At 41.6% G+C, this 20401-nt stretch overlaps 2 protein-coding genes across 2 annotated transcripts; both read left to right on the forward strand.

The window, feature by feature from the left end:
• The first annotated feature begins 1820 nt into the window (after nt 1-1820).
• Nucleotides 1821-9175, forward strand: mob3c (MOB kinase activator 3C). The gene is made up of 4 exons (XM_033620987.2): nt 1821-2064; nt 5229-5840; nt 7675-7877; nt 8731-9175. The coding sequence occupies exons 2-4, from the start codon at nt 5423-5425 to the stop codon at nt 8758-8760; spliced, it is 651 nt and encodes a 216-aa protein (XP_033476878.1). The 5' UTR covers nt 1821-2064; nt 5229-5422; the 3' UTR covers nt 8761-9175.
• A 1641-nt stretch (nt 9176-10816) lies between these two features.
• On the forward strand, nt 10817-20066 carry mknk1 (MAPK interacting serine/threonine kinase 1). Its single transcript, XM_033622511.2, has 14 exons — nt 10817-10940; nt 11629-11691; nt 12251-12353; nt 12484-12582; nt 12669-12766; nt 13638-13717; nt 13808-13881; nt 13994-14098; nt 14194-14249; nt 14353-14448; nt 14566-14760; nt 16791-16955; nt 17636-17679; nt 17966-20066. Exons 2-14 carry the CDS (start codon nt 11638-11640, stop codon nt 18183-18185), a joined length of 1389 nt encoding a protein of 462 aa, XP_033478402.1. The 5' UTR covers nt 10817-10940; nt 11629-11637; the 3' UTR covers nt 18186-20066.
• Nucleotides 20067-20401: the final 335 nt, after the last annotated feature.

Here is a 20401-nt window from a genome sequence, read left to right on the forward strand (position 1 = left end):
CTCTGTTACATTTGTCTGAAAGCTTTAGTTAGTTTTCCTCCCCTTCCTGTCCATGTATCTCCAGATGTGCTGATTTTGAATGTCTGTGATCAACAGAAGAATGAAGCCTTCCTTTATGGGTTGAGAAAATCCTCCTACTTGTTAAAGGGGAACACCTCCTAAATTAAGAATTCCAGTATGTTATTTCCACGGCCTCAGAAAATTCAGTTAATATTTGTGAACATGAGCTTCTTACTGCAGCATTTTTGTACTGCAGCAGAAGGCATGGTGATGCAGTGGTTAACATTGTTGCCTCACAGCAAGAGGGTTCCTGGTTTGAATCTGGGGTGGAGGGTTTGCTTGTTCTCTCCCATGTCAGTGCAGGTTTTCTGCAGGTACTCTGGCTTCCTCCCACAGTCCAAAGACATGCAGGTTAACTGGTGACTCTAAATTGGCCGTAGGTGTGAGTGTGCATGCGAATGCTTGTCTGTCTCTGTGTGTCAGCCCTGTGATAGTCTGGTGACCTGTCCAGGGTGTACCCTGCCTCTCACCCAATGTCAGCTGGGGCTCCAACACCCCCGCCACCCCTAACAGGATAAGCGGTTACGGAAAATGAATGAATGAAAATGACTTTTGCCTTTTCATTTTCTCTTACTTTAATGCTCTTAACACATACACCACTCCATCATAGCCATCAGTGCTCCAGCATGTTGTGACTGTGATGATCCCTCACTGATGAACACATAAAGATACCAGGACTAGAGGTGGTACCCTTACTGCCCAGACTGTTATTAGCATTATATCTTCAGATTATTTTCCCCTGACGTTCAATTTTTTTGATTGTAGAAAAAAAAGGCCTGCAATCTGGCTTGCCGCCTATGTCGCCTATAGGAAGGAATCTCACCACCTGGATTCAACGACAGACTTGATGGCTGCAGCTCACTGAAACACTGTGGGAGTGTTCAGATAAGGATGCACACTGAACCCAGTTAAGATATGTTAATCTTGGAGAGGGAGGCAACTCTCGCCACATATCTAGCTTTAGTTGTCTGCACTGCTGCTTTTACATGCTGTTGCTCCTTAGATGTAATTCATATCATAAAACTTAAGCATGTGCGATCCTTTGATTCTGTAAATGACACTTAATCTCATCCTACAGTTTTATTCTTACATACGGGAAGGAATTATCACAAAGAGTCTAGATAGCTTCATTTTGCAGGTTGGGTGCCATTTCAGTTTTTGGCACCCATTCACTTTCAAGACAGAGGGAACAGGCAGGGCGGCTATCGTAAGAACACTCAGCCCTTAAGGGCATCAGTAAATACAAAGTTTTAGTCAAACATGCCTTGTTTGTTCATGATTTGAGAGTGTTTGAAGAGAATTTTTTTTAGAGACAAGCACTTTCTCTATTTAGGGTTAAGTTCAATGACAATATCTTAAAAAGGCCAAGAATTTAAATGATATGTTATTGAGACTGCACAAAAAAAAAGAGTGGCACGGACTGCCAAACATCCAGAAATGCTTGTGGGATCATTCTGCTCCTTCTGTCCTATATGTGGCTTAAGAGGAGGGGTTGTTTTCTCAGGACCTTTACCAGAGGGCTGGACTTTGGTGGGACAAGTGGGCTGGCTGCTCTGCCTGCAGGATGAGAAGAAAGGAAAGAAATGGAAAACAGGGAGGGCTGAGTGGGGGTTTCGAAAGACCTTTTCCACCCCTTCTACTCTTTCAATTTATAGGTCCTGCACACACACACCCACACACAGGCACTGACACACACTCTCACACACTCTCACACACACACACACAGCCCAGAAGGCAAAGTCAGGATGTGACATCACCCACAGGAAGAGAAGCCAAACAACTTTTTCTCTCTTTACTGTGTTGTCTGTGCTGCTGAGTGAAGTTGGAGACTCTCGGTCTGTTAGTGGCCGGCAGAGAGGGAGAGGATCCAGAGGAGCCAGAGGGGGCAGAGCAGCTGGAGCTGTCCTCCACGGGGAGTTTATAGCCAAGGGCTCCGGCGCCTGAATCCTCCCTGAACTTCCCTCAACTTTCCACCGCATTCCTTTGCTGTAGGATTTCAGCCAGGTACAGTGCAGACAGCTTCTTTTTTCCATTCTGTAATATCAGTCTTTTGTTATTGATTTCCATCTGCCTTTGTTTCTGGTTACCGTGACTTGCAGTGCCTTCTTTTTTTTCTGTTTCATTTATGTGTTGGGTCCTGAGAGGAGTTTTGTCAGTCTGAGGAGTCACAGGCAAGTTCCAGAAAAACCATGAAAGTATGCCAACAGTGCGTGATCAGACATGCTTCAGTCTGAGGCTGTTGAGGCATGCAGAGAGACATAAAGTGATCAGGACTCAAGTCACTCTGTCCCCATACTGTCACTTTTTGAACAAACTAATACCGTCTTCAATAACGAACAGGTTTCAAGTTTAATGTTTGACTAAAACTGTCTCCCTGAATGGAGCAGTGAGTGACACACTGTAACTATGAGCCCTCCTCAGAAGCCCTTTTGTTATGGACACATTAAGAACTATCTCATGACCACGTATTCATGCTCCCCCAGTGGTGAGTCTTGAACTGAGATCAGGCAGACTGTGAAAGCTAGTGGAAAGAAAAAGTACCCTTCTCATATATCAAACGCTGTGTGCATTTTCATAATAAGAGTGAGCACAACCCAGTGAAACTACAAGGCAGATGTGAGGAGTCTGTGGATTGGGAGTTTTCTGGAATGAGGTAGTGGGTCAACACAAGTTCAAAACAAACCAGCGTATCGGTGCTTGGTCTATTATGTGAGCACAGATGATAATGCAGAGACAGTAACTTCTGCTAATTCGAGTCACAGTGAAACAACCGCAGGAAACGCTGAGGCCCGGCAGTTCAAAATGGGACACAAATGCGGATATAGTATCATGTTGCAACCACAGTCACTTGAATGTGACTCCAGTGTCAAATCTGTGGAAGCAACATACTGTATGAAACAGTCACATTATAACTCAGTGGAGTATAACACAATAAAATGCAACCCTTTCAGTCAGACTGCCCGCCTTATTTTCCTATAATAAGCTACTTAGTTAATATTCAAATATGTTTTATCATTATAACAATAAAGGATTTGGATCACATAACCAGTCACTGAGGGCATGCTCCTGATCAGTGTGTATTATCTGCCAGATGGTTAATAGCTATTAGAAAAAAAAATCACTCCTAAGTACTGTATTGGTTTTGCTTCATATCCCAAGACTCATTTCCCAGAGGTCGCGCTGACACTGTGCTTTTTATTAAGTTGTCATGTTCTGTGCTTTAACACCTAGCTTAAAGGTCCCATTTTATGCTCATTTTCAGTGTCATACTTGTATCTTGGGTTTCTGCGAGAACATATTTTAATGCTTTAATGTTGAAAAAACACATTATTTATCTCGTACTGTCTGCCTGAATATACCTGTATTCACCCTCTGTCTGAAATGCTAAGAAATGCCTGTCTCTTTAAGCCCCCCTCCTGAAAAACCCAGTGTCTGTACCATCATTGCAGCCTGGGAATTAATTATAACGGCACTGTAGTTCCACTTTCTATCTTTATAGGGAGTTCCTCACAAATTGCATCACTAGGCAACAACTTGGGTCCATGTTTACTTCCTGTCAGCTGATTTTAATCACATTGAAAGCAAAGCCATTCAGCAGGAAATACAAAGGGATCCATTTATGTTTCAAGCATAGACTGGTTTCACATTTGAAATGGTCTATAAACTGAATCACCTTGTGTATTTATAATAACTTTCGGATAGAAAACCCTCAGATCATGTACATAGAATCAAACAGCGCTGAGCAAATGCTGCCTTAATTAAGTCATTTTTAGTAACATATGCTTTGAAGCCCTCCGAGGCTAATTTTGATTTGTGATATTGGACTTTATAGATAAAATTTCATTTAAATTGATATGAAAATACTATTTGTACAGCCCTTCGAGGCGTGCTTTGGGCTACAATAAACTTTGACTTGAGTAATGTGAAAAGCACTTTGGGTATGAAATGTGCTATATAATTTAACTTGCCTAGCCTCGACCTTGTGCCTAAAAAACTCAGTATCAGTTTAACTGTGTACTATATTAAAGCCGTCACATCAAATCCACCGGACTCCATTGTCAAAAACAATCATTTTAGAACATGAGCTGCTGGACTATTGCTCGACCAGTATTCAAATATAGAGTAGATTTAAACTAAATTAGATTTTTTGGGAGGTGAGATTTCAGTGGCTAAAATACATTTTGATGAAGCCCCTGTCCTTAGCAGTACATTAGCTTCCATGCTGGTAGATTTGGTTTATTGTAGATGCTAGCAAAGCAACACTGAACAAAAAACCCCATTTATCTTTAAATGTTAAAATTACAGCTCAAAGTTGCATCAAAAATAAGTTTTCACATATCTCTGCAACTCAGAATAATAGCCACTTGTCTACCCGAAAGTGTAAGCATGAGTCACAGTGATTCAGTCTGTTTAGCATAGTTGTGACATCACAACTTCAGTCTTGACAGCTCATAGGCACAGTTTCTGAACATGGACTGTGTGCATATCTCAGTGGAGTGAGCAGTTTGAAACTTTCACAGTATTCATATAGCACCTTTACCTGCTTTATATTAAAATAGACATGGAATCTGACTTTACAATATGGGACCTTTAAAGTTTTGTCATTACAGCATCTACCTTTATACTCTGATGTTCTGAATGAGCAAAGCGAGCACAGTACTGTAGACATTCTCTCTTGAAGTGGTTAACCTTTAGTTTGTCGCAGCACGCCATTCATCTTCTCAACTATGCTTGACTCTAGTGGCCTGAATTTTGCCACAGCTGAGTGAAACCATTTCTAATTTTATCAAAGGATGCCACTGAAGATCTTGTGATATGGTCATCTTGGTCACACAGAGAAGAGGAGGCAATAAAGGCGCGTATGGGATGAACTCGCTGCTTTGTCCTTACTTGGGGAGAAATACAGTTTTCTTTGCACTATGTATTTTGGCTTGCATGAGTCATTTTAATGATCTAGCTCTTGAAAATGTTTGGCTTGGGAATTTTGATGTCATGATTATTTCAGAGTTTGTATGCCCCCTTTGTAAACAATCTGACCATAATATGGTTTGTAGTTATACCTTTGATGTTTTGGTCATATGCAATTTTTGGTCACTCTGGCCTAAAGTGGTGGATTGACAGGAAAGGAATAGGTCTTTGACTTCTCTTGTTGTTGTTCTTCTTCACAGAAACGTCTCACTGTCTGAAAACAAGAGCGCCCTGAAATCTTTACATGACAGACACTGACCCCCTGTGACCTGATTTCCGAGCTCACACCAGCCTGGTCCCATCTCTCAGGAAGGTCACCCTTTATCAAACGCAAAACTCATTATTATTCTGGAGAGCTCATTCTCCCCTTATCTCAGGGGAAGCGGCTGAGTCAATGGCGTTGTGTCTTGGACAAGTGTTCAGCAAAGACAAAACATTCAGGCCGAGGAAGCGGTTTGAACCAGGCACCCAGCGCTTTGAACTCTACAAGAAGGCCCAAGCTTCACTCAAGTCCGGCTTAGACCTGAGGAAAGTGGTTCAGCTGCCGGAGGGAGAGAACATCAACGACTGGATTGCTGTTCACGTTGTGGATTTCTTTAACAGGATCAACTTGATCTATGGCACGGTCAGCGAGTACTGCTCCGAGCGCACGTGTCCCATCATGTCTGGCGGGCTGAGGTATGAGTACAGGTGGCAGGACGGCGACGACTACAAGAAACCCACCAAGCTGCCTGCTCTCAAGTACATGAACCTGCTGATGGACTGGATAGAGTCGCTCATCAATAATGAGGACATCTTCCCCACCAGAGTAGGTGTGTGAGGAGTCTACAAATGAAGGAGTCAGACTATTATTAAGTGTGTAACCTGATGCGTGATTGATTGCTGCCTGCACTGACGTTGTGCTGCATCAATGCTGAAGTGCCAGCCTGGAGTGCAATGCTGTTCCCCTTCATTAACATCCCAAATGAGATGATAAAGTTCGAGCGGAGGTTAATTAAACAGTGACGTTGACATTTAGAGGAGACTGAACGGGTGATTGTGGTGGTATTTTATCTCATCACCAGATTTGACAATCAACATTTATTAGAGTAGAGAATCAGGGAGCATCTCTGTGTGTATTATGCATGATATCCCTCTGGGAGCTAATGCAGGTCAGGTCCGGTGAAATGAAAACTGAAAATTTCCCATAGGTGTAAGTGGGCTTTGTCTATTTGTTAGCCGGAGATAGATTGACCAGAGTGTTTTCCTACCTTTTACCCAGTGTGTGCACAATTCTCCATGGCTTTGAGCAGGAATAAATAGGGACAGGAAATGGAAGATAGAGTAAGCTTAAGATGTTGAATAATGTGCCTTAGTACAGGGATTATCAACGTTGCTTTGTTAAGCATGCCCCACAAAGTACTGCCCTCAACAACCTGGTACCAACCCTGTCACCATAGTCCGTCCAGAAGAAGACTAAATAAGGCTTCAAATTTAGCCTAAATTTTGGCGAGGGAACAACAGTTATGGCCAATCTCAAAGGGGTCCCTTGAACTCACACCATAAGATATCTGAATGATTTGGATTCTATGGGTGCCCATGAGTCTCCCCTAAATTTGAAGATGCTTGTTCTCAGTACAGGGCACCACGGTGGTGTGGTGGTCACTGTCGCCTCACAGCAAGAGGGTTTCTGGTTCGATCCCAGGTGTGGGAGCCCTTCTGTGCGGAGTTTGCATGCTCTCCCCGTGTCAACGTGGGTTCTCTCTGGGTACTCCGACTTCCTCCCACAGTCCAAAGACATGCAGGTTAAATTTAAATTGTCCATAGGTGTGAATGTGAGCGTGAATGGTTGTCTGTCTTTCTGTGTCAGCCCTGCGATAGTCCGGCGACGTGTCCAGGAGTGTACCCTGCCTCTCGCCCCATGTCAGCTGGGATAGGCTCCAGCCCCCCCGCGACCCTCAAGAGGAAAAGCGGTTAGAAAATGGATTGATGGATGTTCTCAGTACATGTTTTGTTCCTTACAATCAATGTACTCCTTTTCATTTAAGCTGTATACTTGTCTTTCAAGAAAAAAATGACCAACCTATGTTAACAGTATTAGTCTATGCACATCAGATAACATTACCTGTAAAATTAGAAACCAAAGTATATCAGTATGAGATTCTTACCTAGCTTTCAACTCGCCTGTGTATTTCAACAGCATAATTGAATTCCTAAAATTCAGTACAGGCTTTTGGGTTTGGTGCTACCCCAAGATTTTCAGTGGCCACATCTGGCCACCCCTATGGCACATTTCTGGGGAAGCCACAGCACCCACAGCTCCCTAAATTACCAAGTAGTAAAAGAGAGTATTTCAGCTACAAGATGCTTTTATCAGTCCTCTTTGACAACAAGCATAAAGGCACCTTTTAGACTGACAGGCCTCACAACTGAAATTTGTGTGGTTATCAATTTTTGAAGAAAAGTGCAATAGAGTATTAAGTTGAACATCCTGTCTTTTCCCTTTTATGTCACTTTTATGTACCTGAAAAACGGCTGTGCTCAGAGGAACTCATATTACTTACAGTTTCAGAAAATGATAACATCTTTGTTTCAGATTTAATCAAACAATTTCTCAGGTGGAAGTCTATTCACGTCTGTAACACGCTTCTCCTTTCTTCACACTAGGTGTACCTTTCCCGAAGAACTTCCAGCAGGTGTGCAAGAAGATCCTGAGCCGCCTCTTCAGAGTGTTTGTGCATGTTTACATCCATCACTTTGACAGCATCTGCAGCATGGGTGCCGAGGCCCACATCAATACCTGCTACAAGCACTACTACTACTTCATCTCTGAGTTCAACCTCATTGATCACTCTGAACTGGAGCCCCTGGTGAGAATATAGCACAAGCTCAGATGTTCGAGGGTGATGACAGGGAGCAGGAGAAAGAGGATCAGATAGATGTTTTGTGTTGGGAGGATGTCAGTATCACTCTCATAACTGTCAGTCTTGCAGAAAATATCAGCCATCCTGCCATCTATAACCTTGTTGTGCAGCATGCTTGGTGAGATTATCCTCATGTCAGTGTGTGTTCCCTGGCTAGTGCACATGCAGCACAAAGAAAATAACCACAGATTTTGTCTTCTGAAGCTGCACTGACTGTATGATTTCCCTGAGATAACAATACTTTTCCATTTGACACCAAGAATGGAATCAGCATTCACTTTCCCCCCAATTTTCCATCATGAAAGAAACTCATTAACTGCTTTATAGAAATTGGTTTGAAGCAACAACTCTCATAAGAAAAGTTACTGACTTTGTGCAATCATGTAATGAGGCAGAGTTTGTGTAGTTGTTGCTTTTTTTCCAACAAAGGGACCTCCATCACATATGAGCAGATGGAGAACGGTGCTTCAAGCGTCAATAAAAGGCTTCAGTTATCATCATTATGAAGCCCGGGCTGCGTAATTCCCCTCGTAAAGCAAAACGAGGATGAGAAATTTATGTCAACACGCCGCAGAAAAGGTGAATCTTGTAAACAGACCCTGTTTTATTGTCCCACCTTTAGTGCCCAAGGCGATTCTTTTTGTTGCTGGTCTGATAGGAATAACAGCTTTGTTTCACACAATAAGAAATATTATTCCTCATGATAACAGTATAGATTGCACTTCATAACAATCATTCACCTCCTCGTACAATATGAATCTGATGTGTTAACCATGTCCTTTGTTTTCTTCTCCTACAGAAAGAGATGACAGAGAAGATATGCAATTAAACAAATCCACATGGACAAAAGGAGTTTACATTTTCATGTTATCTGAGCCCTGTGAGAAATCTTCGGCTTCAAAACACTCAAAACAAAGAACGCTTTTACATAAAGTTGTGTGAGTGATTTTCTGAACATAACTGGGAGGGTCCACTAACATAACCACACCTCTTCAGCTGGTGGCACTGTGCCTTCATAGAAGTTTTTATTTACAGTAACTGTGGCGCTTGATGCCATCATTATGTAGGACTATGTGTTGGTTTATAATACATCTCCTGTACTCATGCCTTTTCTCTCTTCCTCACTGTGCATGTATGTTTGTGTTTGACCTTTTTATATAGTGTTGTCTTGTTTTGTTGAATGAAAGTTTGTACTTTATTTGATGTTTTTTATGGTTTGAACATAAAAATACAGTACAAAAACATTGTTATTATCACGAATGGATTACTGAATGGGCCTACTGGGCTAGGGCCAAGGGTCCGAAAGTGTCAGGGGCCCCCTGGCCTTCATCTGCAATGTCACAAAAAATTAACACGAACAGATCAGAAAGAGACTCAAAATTACCACAAAGAGATGCAAAGAAACTTTAGAGACACAAAATAACTAGAAAAATGTGCAAAACAACCACAAAGAGACACAGAATGACTACAAACTGACACAAAAACTAAAACAAACTACAGGGAGACACAAAATAACCAAAAAGACTAAAGAAAGTATCTCAAAGAGACACAAAATGACCAAAGGACACACTAAATTACTTCAAAGAGACACAAAATGACCAAAAGATACACAAAACTACCGCAAACAGACACAATGACGAAAAGAGATGCAAAGGAACATCAGATATATAAAATAAATACAAGAATGGACCAAACAACCAACAAAGAGACACAAAATGACTACAAACTGACACAACACAACTACAAGGAGACACAAAATGACCGAAAGAGACACAAAATGACCAGAAGACACACAAAATTACCTCACAGAACCACAAAATGACTAAAAAGACACATGAAATGACCTCAAAGAGACAAAAAATGTCCACAAAGACACATGACATGAGCTCAAAAGACACACAATGATGAAAAGAGATACAAAGGAACTGCAGAGATACAAAATAACAAGAAATACAGGCAAAACAACCACAAAGAGACATAAAATGACTACAACCCGACACAAAACAACTACAAGGAGACACAAAATGACCAAAAAGACACACAAAATGAACTCAAAGAGACACAAAATGACCAAAAGATACACAGATTTACCTCAAAGACCCACAAATTGGCTAGAAAGACACACAAAATGACTTCAAAGAGACACAAAATGACCAAACAGACACACGAAATGACCTCAAAGATACACAAAATGACCAAAAAGACACACGAAATGACCAAAAAGACACACAAAATTACCTCAGAGAGACACAAAATGACCTTAAAGGCACATAAATCGACTACAAAGAGACAAAACTACATGGAGATGCATAACGACTACAAAGAGATGCAAAACCACCATAATCTTAGTGTCTCGCTCCTATGCAGGAGATGTGGTGGGGCCTTTTGCATATCTGAGCCGAGGGGCCCATTGTCTTATCATTTGCCCATGGTTATGATTTTGTTTTCATTATGTAAGCACTGTATCACTTAAGTTAGATGGTAAATTGACAAGATTAATACTTATATATATCTTTTTTAATCACATAGGCCTATTTGCATTTAAAGTTTGGTCTGCTGCACAGGCTGTTAGTTTCAGTATAAAACCTCCACAGACAGACATACTTCACCAGACAAACCAACACAAGGAGAATCAATGAACTAAATAAAACAGTAATGATGAAATACTAAAGGTATGTGGCGTGAGCCGTACTTCCTCTTGTCATAGCTGACCTGCCAAACCTCTGCATCTGTAATTAAATGTCCTCATAATGCACAAAAAATCCCCACTACGTGGACGGGGGTGTGGCGGGGCAATAAGAAAAGTGACGTTGCATTGCCAGTCTCATTCTCGACCAATGGGAGAAGGGGGTATGCAGAAGAGGGCGGAGCAAACGTCTGTTTATGTGCTTTCCCGCCGTGTGCGTCACCGTCTGTCTGTGTGATGGAGTCCAGCTAGCAATGGGTGCTTACATCAGCTGTGAGGGGCTTTGACAGAGAGGATCTGGATGGTTTGGACACAGAATCAAGGTAAGAAGTGTTTATATTGCATTTATGTTTATGTTTTAACGACACTCGACCGGTCTCTAAACACAAACCAGCGAATGGACGTTATTCGGCAGGAGAAGCTAGCTAAGGGTACTTGCTAGCTAGCCGGGGCTAACGACAATAACATCGGATTATACAGTCAGCAGTGGACGCTGTTTGTTTTCTAATAATCGGGTGAAACATTTATAACGTTACATTGTTCGCTCTTGTTAAGGACACCTTGATATTTGTAGCAACTATGCTAATGTAAGCAACGTTATTGACGTGGCTATTGTTAGCTGCGGTATTGGCTGTCGGTACACACTTGCTAACTAAGTTTCAGGACATCAGCTGTAAGCTATATGTCTCACTTTCAGCTGTTATAACGCTGGATAATATAGCCAAATGCTAACTAACAGACGACTTATGCATACCTCTTACTTGCCGGAAGGCTAAAGCTAACCTAACTTGAACTCTGTGGCTAACTGTCACTTTTGTGACATTAGAAGGGGAAAGAAAGAGGAAGTTACACGTCAAGTTAGGGCAGGATACTAATGAACCTTTTTGCTTTTTCATTACTCGCATTCTTTGACTTCCTACCACTTTGTTGTACACTTGTTATTGTGTATATTTACGTCTCTGCTGGTGCAGTTTGTTCCAGACTAACTCAGTGTTTGTGTTGCCCTCTTAGTTGGCAGACATGGTGAGGCACAGCATGATGACAGAGTTGCAAACCTTCCAGCACTCTCTCCAGGTAAGATGTGAGCTGTTGATGTTGCTGATTTCAAAACCTTTTCACTTCCTGAGACGTGGTAGATAAGACCAAGCTGCCAGGAAGCCGCCAGCAGACTGTCAGAGTTGTCTGTACAAACTTGTAGAAGTTTCGTCATTCCATGAGTCATGCACTGTAACTGATTGTGTAAATGCTTCTGGGAATATCCAGGGTGAGATGAGGCCTGTCATGTTGTTTCCTGTATTCTCATCAGGCCACGGTTTTGGCAGGTTGCCACTGGGGGAAGATAAGATAAGCTAGGTGGTAACAGGTAGTTCTGTGTAATTACACTGGGTCATTGTTTTGTAAAAGAAAGTTTTATCAACAATATGTTTTACTGTGTGGTCGACTGTTTCACAAGTGTTTCAGAAATTTGGGTGAAAGTCTCAATGTTTCGCAATTTAACACTGAAAACAAAGAGGAAGAACTATGTATTCCCTCTTGTGGTTTCACTACTGAATAACCAACTGATCTCTGTTGCTACTCTCGCACTTTCCCCTCCCTTTTCCCCTTCCATGTGGCCTCCTTCTCCCTGTTACAGGGTAACTCCCTGGCTGTGGGCCAGGTGGGGCAGAGCTGTGGGGGAACTCAGGAGAACAGGGTCACTTCAGTCGAGAGACAGCACCTTTCCCAGGGCCCAGCAGGTACAACGGCTCTATAATTCAGAACAGCTCTGGAGCTACTGAAACTTATGGTGCATACAGTAACACACCGGTAAAGTCTGTGCTGTTTTAACTAATTTGCTTGCCTATGGCTTCTTTTGTGTTGCTACAGAAATTGAGAAAAGCCAGCCAGTGAACATCCCAGATGCAGCTAAAAGAAAAAAGAAGAAAAGAACCAGAGCGACAGACAGCTCCACTGGCACTTTTGATGGTAATGACATTATTGTGAGACACGAAAAATAAAAAAAACAACTCCACAAGCACCTACTGCAGTCTCATATGTCCCATTTTCTCCAGATCTTTACAAACTAACAGATGAGGTGCTCGGCCAGGGGGCTTATGCCAAAGTTCAAGGATGCATAAGTCTGCAGAATGGACAGGAGTTTGCTGTAAAGGTGAGTAAGGATATTTTTCAGTTAACAGAGAAAGGGCCAGGACATATGCCCCATAATTCATAGTCTGAAAAAGGTGTGCTCAGGCACTGGGTGTTACTCTTGCAGCTACTCTGTGCCAACTGCCAAAGGCGAAGAGGCAGGTTGTGTCTGAAGTTTTTAACATAACCAGCACTGCATTATGACCTACTTACCAGAAATGCTTAGTGCAGCTATTATTTTAACTGTGTTTTAGGCCTAAAATGATATCTGTGGGACAGATGTAAAGCTCTGGGTAGCCCTGCACTAAAATGATCAACTTCTCCATATTTACCATAGACTAATATTTACGGAAAAAAATAAATATCTGACGGCTGTGACCTACTGTCCCTTGTCACATGACATGCTGTGCATTGCGGCACTCCAACAGTTAAACTTTTTGTGATGTCAGAGGGACAGCCGTTGTGCCCTGAACAACAGGCGCTTGCAAACACTTGCGTACCACAAAAGCAACACTCTTGCTTTTGAGCGTGTCTTCCTTGCATCTGTATTGGAAACAATGGATTTGTTGGCACAAAAAACGCAGCATGTGTTGGTGCCTAAGACATTTTTTGTCATTAAGATTAAGAAAATGCTGGGACAACTTGTAGGATGTTGTTTTGTGTCAAGGATCTAAAATGTGTACCAAATTAACACTACTTTTAGCAATAGCTGTACCTGATAGAGAGCCTTGACGAGAAAGTTGTGAAAATAGTTCTGGTAAAACATTTGGCGTACCTTTAAATAAATCATGCAAGGGTTTACATGAATGCTCAGACTTTTGAGAAGTTTGAATTTTTCCAAGTTTAATGTATGACATGTATAATATGTTCTGTTGTGTTTTGTTTTTACACAGATCATAGAAAAGAGCGCAGGGCACAGCCGCAGCAGGGTCTTTCGAGAGGTGGAGACTCTGTACCAGTGTCAGGGAAACAAGTGAGTAATTTCTGTCAGACATTTTTTAACTTAAATAAAACCAACACAAAATGAAACAGATTCTAATCATTGGAAAATCTCCTGATTTAGAAACGTCTTGGAATTGATCCAGTTCTTTGAAGACAACTCCTGCTTTTATTTGGTGTTTGAAAAGCTGCGCGGTGGTAAGTATAAATGAATACCTCAACAGTTACACCATCTACACACGCTTGGCTTTTCAAATGACCCTTCATAAACACAGTAATTGCTACAAGCGATTGTTTTCTCTTCCCTCAGGCTCCATTCTGACACACATCCAGAACAGGAAGCACTTTGATGAGTTGGAAGCCAGTAAGGTAGTCAGGGACATTGCCCAAGCTCTTGACTTCCTCCACACTAAAGGTAGGTCAACATCCACACAGCTATCATATGAAAGTCAAGGGTAATAGCTGTGGCTTTGTTTTATGTTGTCATGGTTACAATGTGCTTTTCTACAGGCATTGCCCATAGAGACCTTAAGCTGGAGAACATCCTTTGTGAATACACAGATCGGGTAAGTGATTTTTAAAGGACAGGAAGCTTTTAGAAGGACATTAGTTGTTCCTAGAGAAATAGAGCACAGCAGTTTAATATTTCTCCTCCATCTCTTGACTCAGGTGTCCCCAGTAAAGATCTGTGATTTTGACTTGGGAAGTGGAGTGAAGCTCAGCAGTGCCTGCACGCCCATAACAACCCCAGAGCTCACAACACCGGTAACAGTCTAGTTTTAATTTCATGGCACAGACACATACAAACAAACAAGATCAGTGTGATGGATAACAGTTACGTGGCTCTTCCTGTGTTTTTTTTTTTTTTTTGTCCTCTCTTAGTGTGGCTCAGCAGAGTACATGGCTCCAGAAGTAGTGGAGGTGTTCACTGATGAGGCCTCTTTCTACGACAAACGCTGTGACCTCTGGAGTCTTGGGGTCATCCTCTACATCCTGCTGAGCGGCAGCCCTCCTTTCACAGGCCACTGTGGCACCGACTGCGGCTGGGACCGTGGAGAAACCTGCAGAACCTGCCAGGTATGTTTACCCAGTCAACATCTGAGTGTTTACATCCTACAGTGTTTACAGTGGATGTGAATGAAAGTACAGAAATGGTTGGAATGTGAAAGGGGTAGGGGGGGGGCTTCTGAACCTTATGAGACTGTCCGACAAGCACCTCTGGTGGATATACTGGCCCTTGTAGTATGTTATGATAGGAAACTGAATATATATGGGTTTTGGACCGTTGGGCAGACAAAACATGACATTATAGATGCCACCTTGGACTCTGAAAACTTGTAATGTGCATAAAGTGCAGTTACATATTATGCATATTGTATAGTAGGGTTGGGCAATATGATGGTATATACCGTGCAACAGTAGAAATGTATCCACAAGTATAGATTTGGCAAAACTGTTTCTACTGCAGGGGTAGCAAATCAGGGCCGGATATCCGCGTAATCTTGCGATCTCACAATCTCACGAACCTAGCTGTCACGCAAGGTGATAGGCTCGTTCGAGATAAACTGCGCTTCGCGTGGAAAGTACATGATATCGGGCAGCGGCCAGGGGGCGGTGAAAACTGCAGTCAAATCAAACTGTTTCCTACAAAGATGCTCCATTTCCAGCTGCCTTCAAAACGTCGTCACAGAAAATATTTACATTCTTTTAGATCCATCTATAGGTTACCTGTAGTTAGCAGACCATGTATTATTATTACCATCATCATCATCATCATCATCATCATCATCATCATCAACAACAACAACAACAACAACAACAACAACACATGTTTGTTAACAGATTAAACTTTAATTGCACAACTCAACTCAATTCACAAGTTTATTCACAAAAAACAGATAGCGAAAAAGTACATGTACAATTCATAAGAAATAATGGAGATGTGAAATGAAACACCCTGATAAGCTATTGAAAGCTTGAGAGTAGGGGCCCAGACATGACGCAAATTGTACTTTAAAATGTATTTATGAACATGTCGCCTAGATTTAATAAAGTGTATATAATATACAGTAACATCTATAATCTACACTACTCCTAAGACTAACCTAATGCTAACTACTGAATGGTCCCAAGACATTTATTCCTTAAGTTTAAACATTGGTTTACAGGTGAGATAACATAAGTAGAAACACAAGTGGAAATAACAGTACACTGTAAATGGCAATGAGTGTAACTGGTTTAACAACATGAGACTAACAGCCTACAATCCAGCGTTAAACAATAATTTACACAGAAAATTGGCATTTTCTACAAAACGTAGTGTTTGTGGTTGAAGCTAAGAGTCAATCAGCACACTCTGTGGGTGACAGCCAGGTGTTTCCCATCATGCCCTGGGTCTTGCAATTAGCAGAGAGTAACTGTGGTGCTTCGCTCAAGAAACTGAGTCCACTGCAATCTCGTAAGGTTATCGGTGCCCACAAGTCGGACACAAATCTAACCAAAATGCATTGTGCGGCAATCACCGTTAAGCGATTCCACTCAGGCCTGGCTCATCTTGAACGAGTCTAATGTGATTTGGACATACATGTAGGAGGAGAGTGAAGTTATAAATACAGAATCCAGAAACACTTAAAATGTGATGAAGTATAGTATGGTTATTTTAATGATATATTACACATACTGTAACAGAAGATTTTGCCCACCTCTATGGTATAGCTATTAATAAGATAGTGTATTCACTATAAATAATGTTTGCCTGCTACATTCAGACTGTGTTGCTCAACAGTATTCATAGTACATGTGCCTCTTGGTTTAGTCACATCTTATCTAAGTGTATTCTTAATACCACTGGGAACAAAAAGCAGGAGTGTGACTGTATAGATTGATTTAGGTGTGACTGCACCTGTAGCTCTGGACATGAATTGTTCTCCTCTGTTGTCACCTGATTATTATCTGAGTCCAGGGTTAATGTTTAACCTCTCCTCGAGTGGCTCGTGACATTGGAGGAGCAGCATTCAGTCAACATGAGACGCACATGCAGGCACTGTAATGCTTCAGCATGACAGCTCAACAGTTTCACAGGATGATGTGTTATATTCTGTCCACAGAGTCACCTGTTTGAGAGCATCCAGCAGGGGAAGTATGAGTTTCCAGACAAGGACTGGGATCACATCACAGAGGGGGCCAAGGATCTCATATCCAAGCTGCTTGTTCGGGATGCAACTCTGCGCCTCAGTGCTGCTCAGGTCCTCAAGCACCCTTGGGTGCAGGGGGTGGGTATCATTACACGTGTGCACTAGAATAGCTGTACCGTCTGGGTACTCTAATATTATCTGATACAAGGACCACTGTATCCAGGGTTCCCACAGATCCCTAAAAAGTCTTAAAGGGCACTGGCTTCATTGATCAGAAAATGAGGGCATAATCCCTGGATCTTGTTTTTTGTACGTTTACCTGCCTGACCAAAGAGCTCCTGTCAGACCAGCCATCTGAGATCTATCTTAAAACCCAGTTCAGACCAAAGATTTGCGACAAGACAGAACTGTTTTAGAACGTTGCAGCAGTGTGAGCTGGCCGGTCTGCGCTCGACTCAAACTGGCTGGTGGTGTCACCTGCAACTCAGCTGGTCAAATCGCCGATGGCTGGTTTTAGAACGCAAAGCACATCACCTATTTCAACAGCCAGCTGGCTTGTAGTGAAATCCGCTGGTCAAGTCATAATGACTATAGATGACGTCCATCCCTGTTTTCTTCAGTTTTGGTTTGTGAAATTGGTCTTTACTTTCTTTCCGTGTGGCATTTAAAAAGTCTTAAACCCAACTAAAAAATTTTAAACACAACTTTAAAAAGTCTTAAACTCAACTACCAGGACCCCTGGTATCATTCATTCATTGCTGTTTCTATTTTATTTTTAATTGATTTCAAGTTAAATATTCATTTTCTTTTTTTTACAGAACGCTCCAGAGAGAGGTCTTCCAACTCCTCATGTTCTACAGAGGTATGACAGTCAGCTTAAAAAGTCATGTCAAATATATTTATGAAGTTTATCAGGTGTTTTAAACAACACTGAAGTATTTTAAAATGCTCTACAGAGAGAGTAAAGTCAGATTAAAGCAATCGGCTCAACACAACTGCATTATTTTTCGACAGGACAGTAGAGCTGATGTGTTTGGTGTGAAAACGTCTGATTGAGTGAGAAGAGGCAGGGTTGAAATGTGTAAACGGTACAAAAAAACACATGCAACCATCCATTAAATCCTCCTCTGCCTCCTCTCTTCCTGCAGGAACAGCAGCACCAAAGACCTGACCCAGTTTGCAGCAGAAGCCATCGCTTTTAACCGGCAGCTATCCCAGCACGACGAGCAGCAGGAGGATGTCGGAGCCATCGTTTGCTCCATGAGGCTTTCTCCTCCGTCCAACTCCAGGCTGGCGCGCAGACGGGCGCAGTCCAACGCCCTGCGCACCACGGACTTCACACCCACATCGGATGACCTCACAGCATAAAGGACCAGCACAAGTCCCCTCGTCGTGTTTTTCGGACTGATTTTAGCCTTTGCATGCTCCTTGTGTGTGTGCTTTTTGTTTTCACGGGGAGCCTTGTAGGATCAGTCACACAGTATCAGAAGTGACTAACTGTTCTTGGTGTCTAAGCTCTTTCCCATGGCCAGTAATCTCAGCACCTTGACAGAGTTTGGGCACCAAGGGGACAGTTAATCATCAGCTACCACCTCCTGATTGAAAACAGTTGAAACTCCTGAGATTTGTCCAGGAAATACTTTAAGCTTTTAAATTTGAGAATAGCTTTGGGTTTATTTTACAGTTAGTCTTAATAATAATAAATAATTGTATTTATTTTCCTTTCAGTGATAATGAAATTTCTAATGACCCCAATACAGCAAAACTGCTCCTAATGGCAGCAGTGTATTAAATATCATCAGCACATATCAATATCAACATCAACACAGATTTACATGGGTTCAGCACAGTTTTGCGGCTGATGAGGTCCTAATGCAAAATCATCTAATATGAGATTTTATTTTTCTTGTTGTCCAGCTGTGAATTGGTTAATAATATTTAATGCAAATGCTCCCTATTGCTTCTCAGTCACTGGAGGAAAGGGATAAGTTCTCTTTTATTTTTGCTTTTTAAAGCAGGTGATCAGATGTGTGTGGATGTATGTGGTTTAAAATATAAAACATGATACACTTAGAGGAGACTGTCCATCTCTGAAAATGGCTTTTCTCCATTTGACCTTTTTGTAAAGTCTTGTCGAGGCTACGTAGAACGTACAGGAAGTGCAGGAATGTGAATGGATGATGAAGTTAGAGAAAACCCTTTGATCAAATCGTTGTTGTTTTTTTAAATTTAATTCCCAGCTTTCACTTCAACTCAAGCTACCTGTAGCACTGATGTACTTTATGATAAGTCACTTATTTAGTTTATCTGAAAGGGAGAATCTTCCATCGTTAATCGGTTTGGTCTAACAATGTGAAATCGACAACTACGGTAATATTTATCTTTTAAGGGGTTTTATCAGTTTTTTATCCTCATTAGAGTCCAGCATTACCTCAGGCTCTTTTTTTTTGCACGTTTTGTACTGTACCAATGTAACACCAACCCAAAAAGACTTTCTTAGTGTCTTAATGTCTTATGGGTTTGATATCTCAGAGTGTTTTTAGTCTGAATGACTTGAAATGTGAGAAGTGTTTGGTTGTATGTGAAGCTAATGAGAATAGTGGATGTTACACTTTGTAATAAGATAAGAGGATTCCATTCTGGGGTTGAAGGGATTTATTTTTATACAAGTATTTGTATATTCAGTTTTATAGTTTTGGTTTTGTGACTGCTAAGACTTCTGTCTTAGATTTTCTCAAGTCCATCAAGTTGCTGATATTTACTTAGTTTCTTTTCACTTTTGTCTTTGTTTAACTCATTACAGATGCTGTCTGTGTTTGAACGAGGTCACCAATGGCAGTCTGGCACCTCTATTTCCCCCTAACCCTATTAACTTTATGTGTTGCCTGCTAAACGACATGTCCCCTGATTTCACACTGTTGCCATGGACACCCCATCCCTATAGCAACACAGGGCCTTCATAGGCTGGCGTGGAATTGACAGAGATTTGCTCAGAGTGAATACACACATTAGGGAAACAACCACTTGCTATGTTAAAGCTCACTCCTATTATCAATCATAAAAAGACTTGTTTGTTTCCCCCCCATCAACCTGTAATGGCGTCAAATGAGATACAGTAATTGGTGCGCAATTACGGAGTCCTACTGAAATTTGTTAAAGCTCTTAAGGGGTCCTATGCATAAAGCTCTGAGCGTGGAGCATATTTTCACTGGTATGCTGTGTTCTCAATAAAAAGATCTTTAGCATCTACTCCTGTCTCATCTGTGGTCCGTAAATTAATCAATGTATTATTTATCCATTTAATGCAAGATGTTATTACGGTGTGTTGAGCAAATGGGTTTCTCTTCCATAGGAGTAAAGGAGGTTTTTCATTCAGTGAGGTTCTTTTGTACTTTGTATTGAAGGCTGAGTGGAAGGCGAAGGAACAGGAAGAGGATGTGATTAACCTGCACAGACGCTGAGGAGATAGCATCCCTCTGGCAGCAGCTTTGTCCTTGTTGAGACTTATTTTAAAGCAGAGGAAAGGCGTTTATATCCAGATTACCGGAAGCTTTTTAAGATCCTAAAAGACCAAAACAACAAAA

The sequence above is a fragment of the Epinephelus lanceolatus genome, chromosome 6 (genome assembly GCF_041903045.1).
Source record: "Epinephelus lanceolatus isolate andai-2023 chromosome 6, ASM4190304v1, whole genome shotgun sequence".
In the NCBI taxonomy this organism is placed as follows: Eukaryota; Metazoa; Chordata; class Actinopteri; order Perciformes; family Serranidae; genus Epinephelus; species Epinephelus lanceolatus.

What these genes read in the sequence shown, in the direction of transcription:
- mob3c (XM_033620987.2), top strand. Translation starts at nt 5,423, where the DNA reads ATGGCGTTGTGTCTTGGACAAGTGTTCAGCAAAGACAAAACATTCAGG. An exon ending in CATCTTCCCCACCAGAGTAG is followed by an intron (nt 5,841 to 7,674) that starts GTGTGTGAGGAG and finishes TCTTCACACTAG; the next exon opens with GTGTACCTTTCCCGAAGAAC. An exon ending in ACTCTGAACTGGAGCCCCTG is followed by an intron (nt 7,878 to 8,730) that starts GTGAGAATATAG and finishes CTTCTCCTACAG; the next exon opens with AAAGAGATGACAGAGAAGAT.
- mknk1 (XM_033622511.2), top strand. Translation starts at nt 11,638, where the DNA reads ATGGTGAGGCACAGCATGATGACAGAGTTGCAAACCTTCCAGCACTCT. An exon ending in CCTTTCCCAGGGCCCAGCAG is followed by an intron (nt 12,354 to 12,483) that starts GTACAACGGCTC and finishes GTGTTGCTACAG; the next exon opens with AAATTGAGAAAAGCCAGCCA. An exon ending in CTCCACTGGCACTTTTGATG is followed by an intron (nt 12,583 to 12,668) that starts GTAATGACATTA and finishes CATTTTCTCCAG; the next exon opens with ATCTTTACAAACTAACAGAT.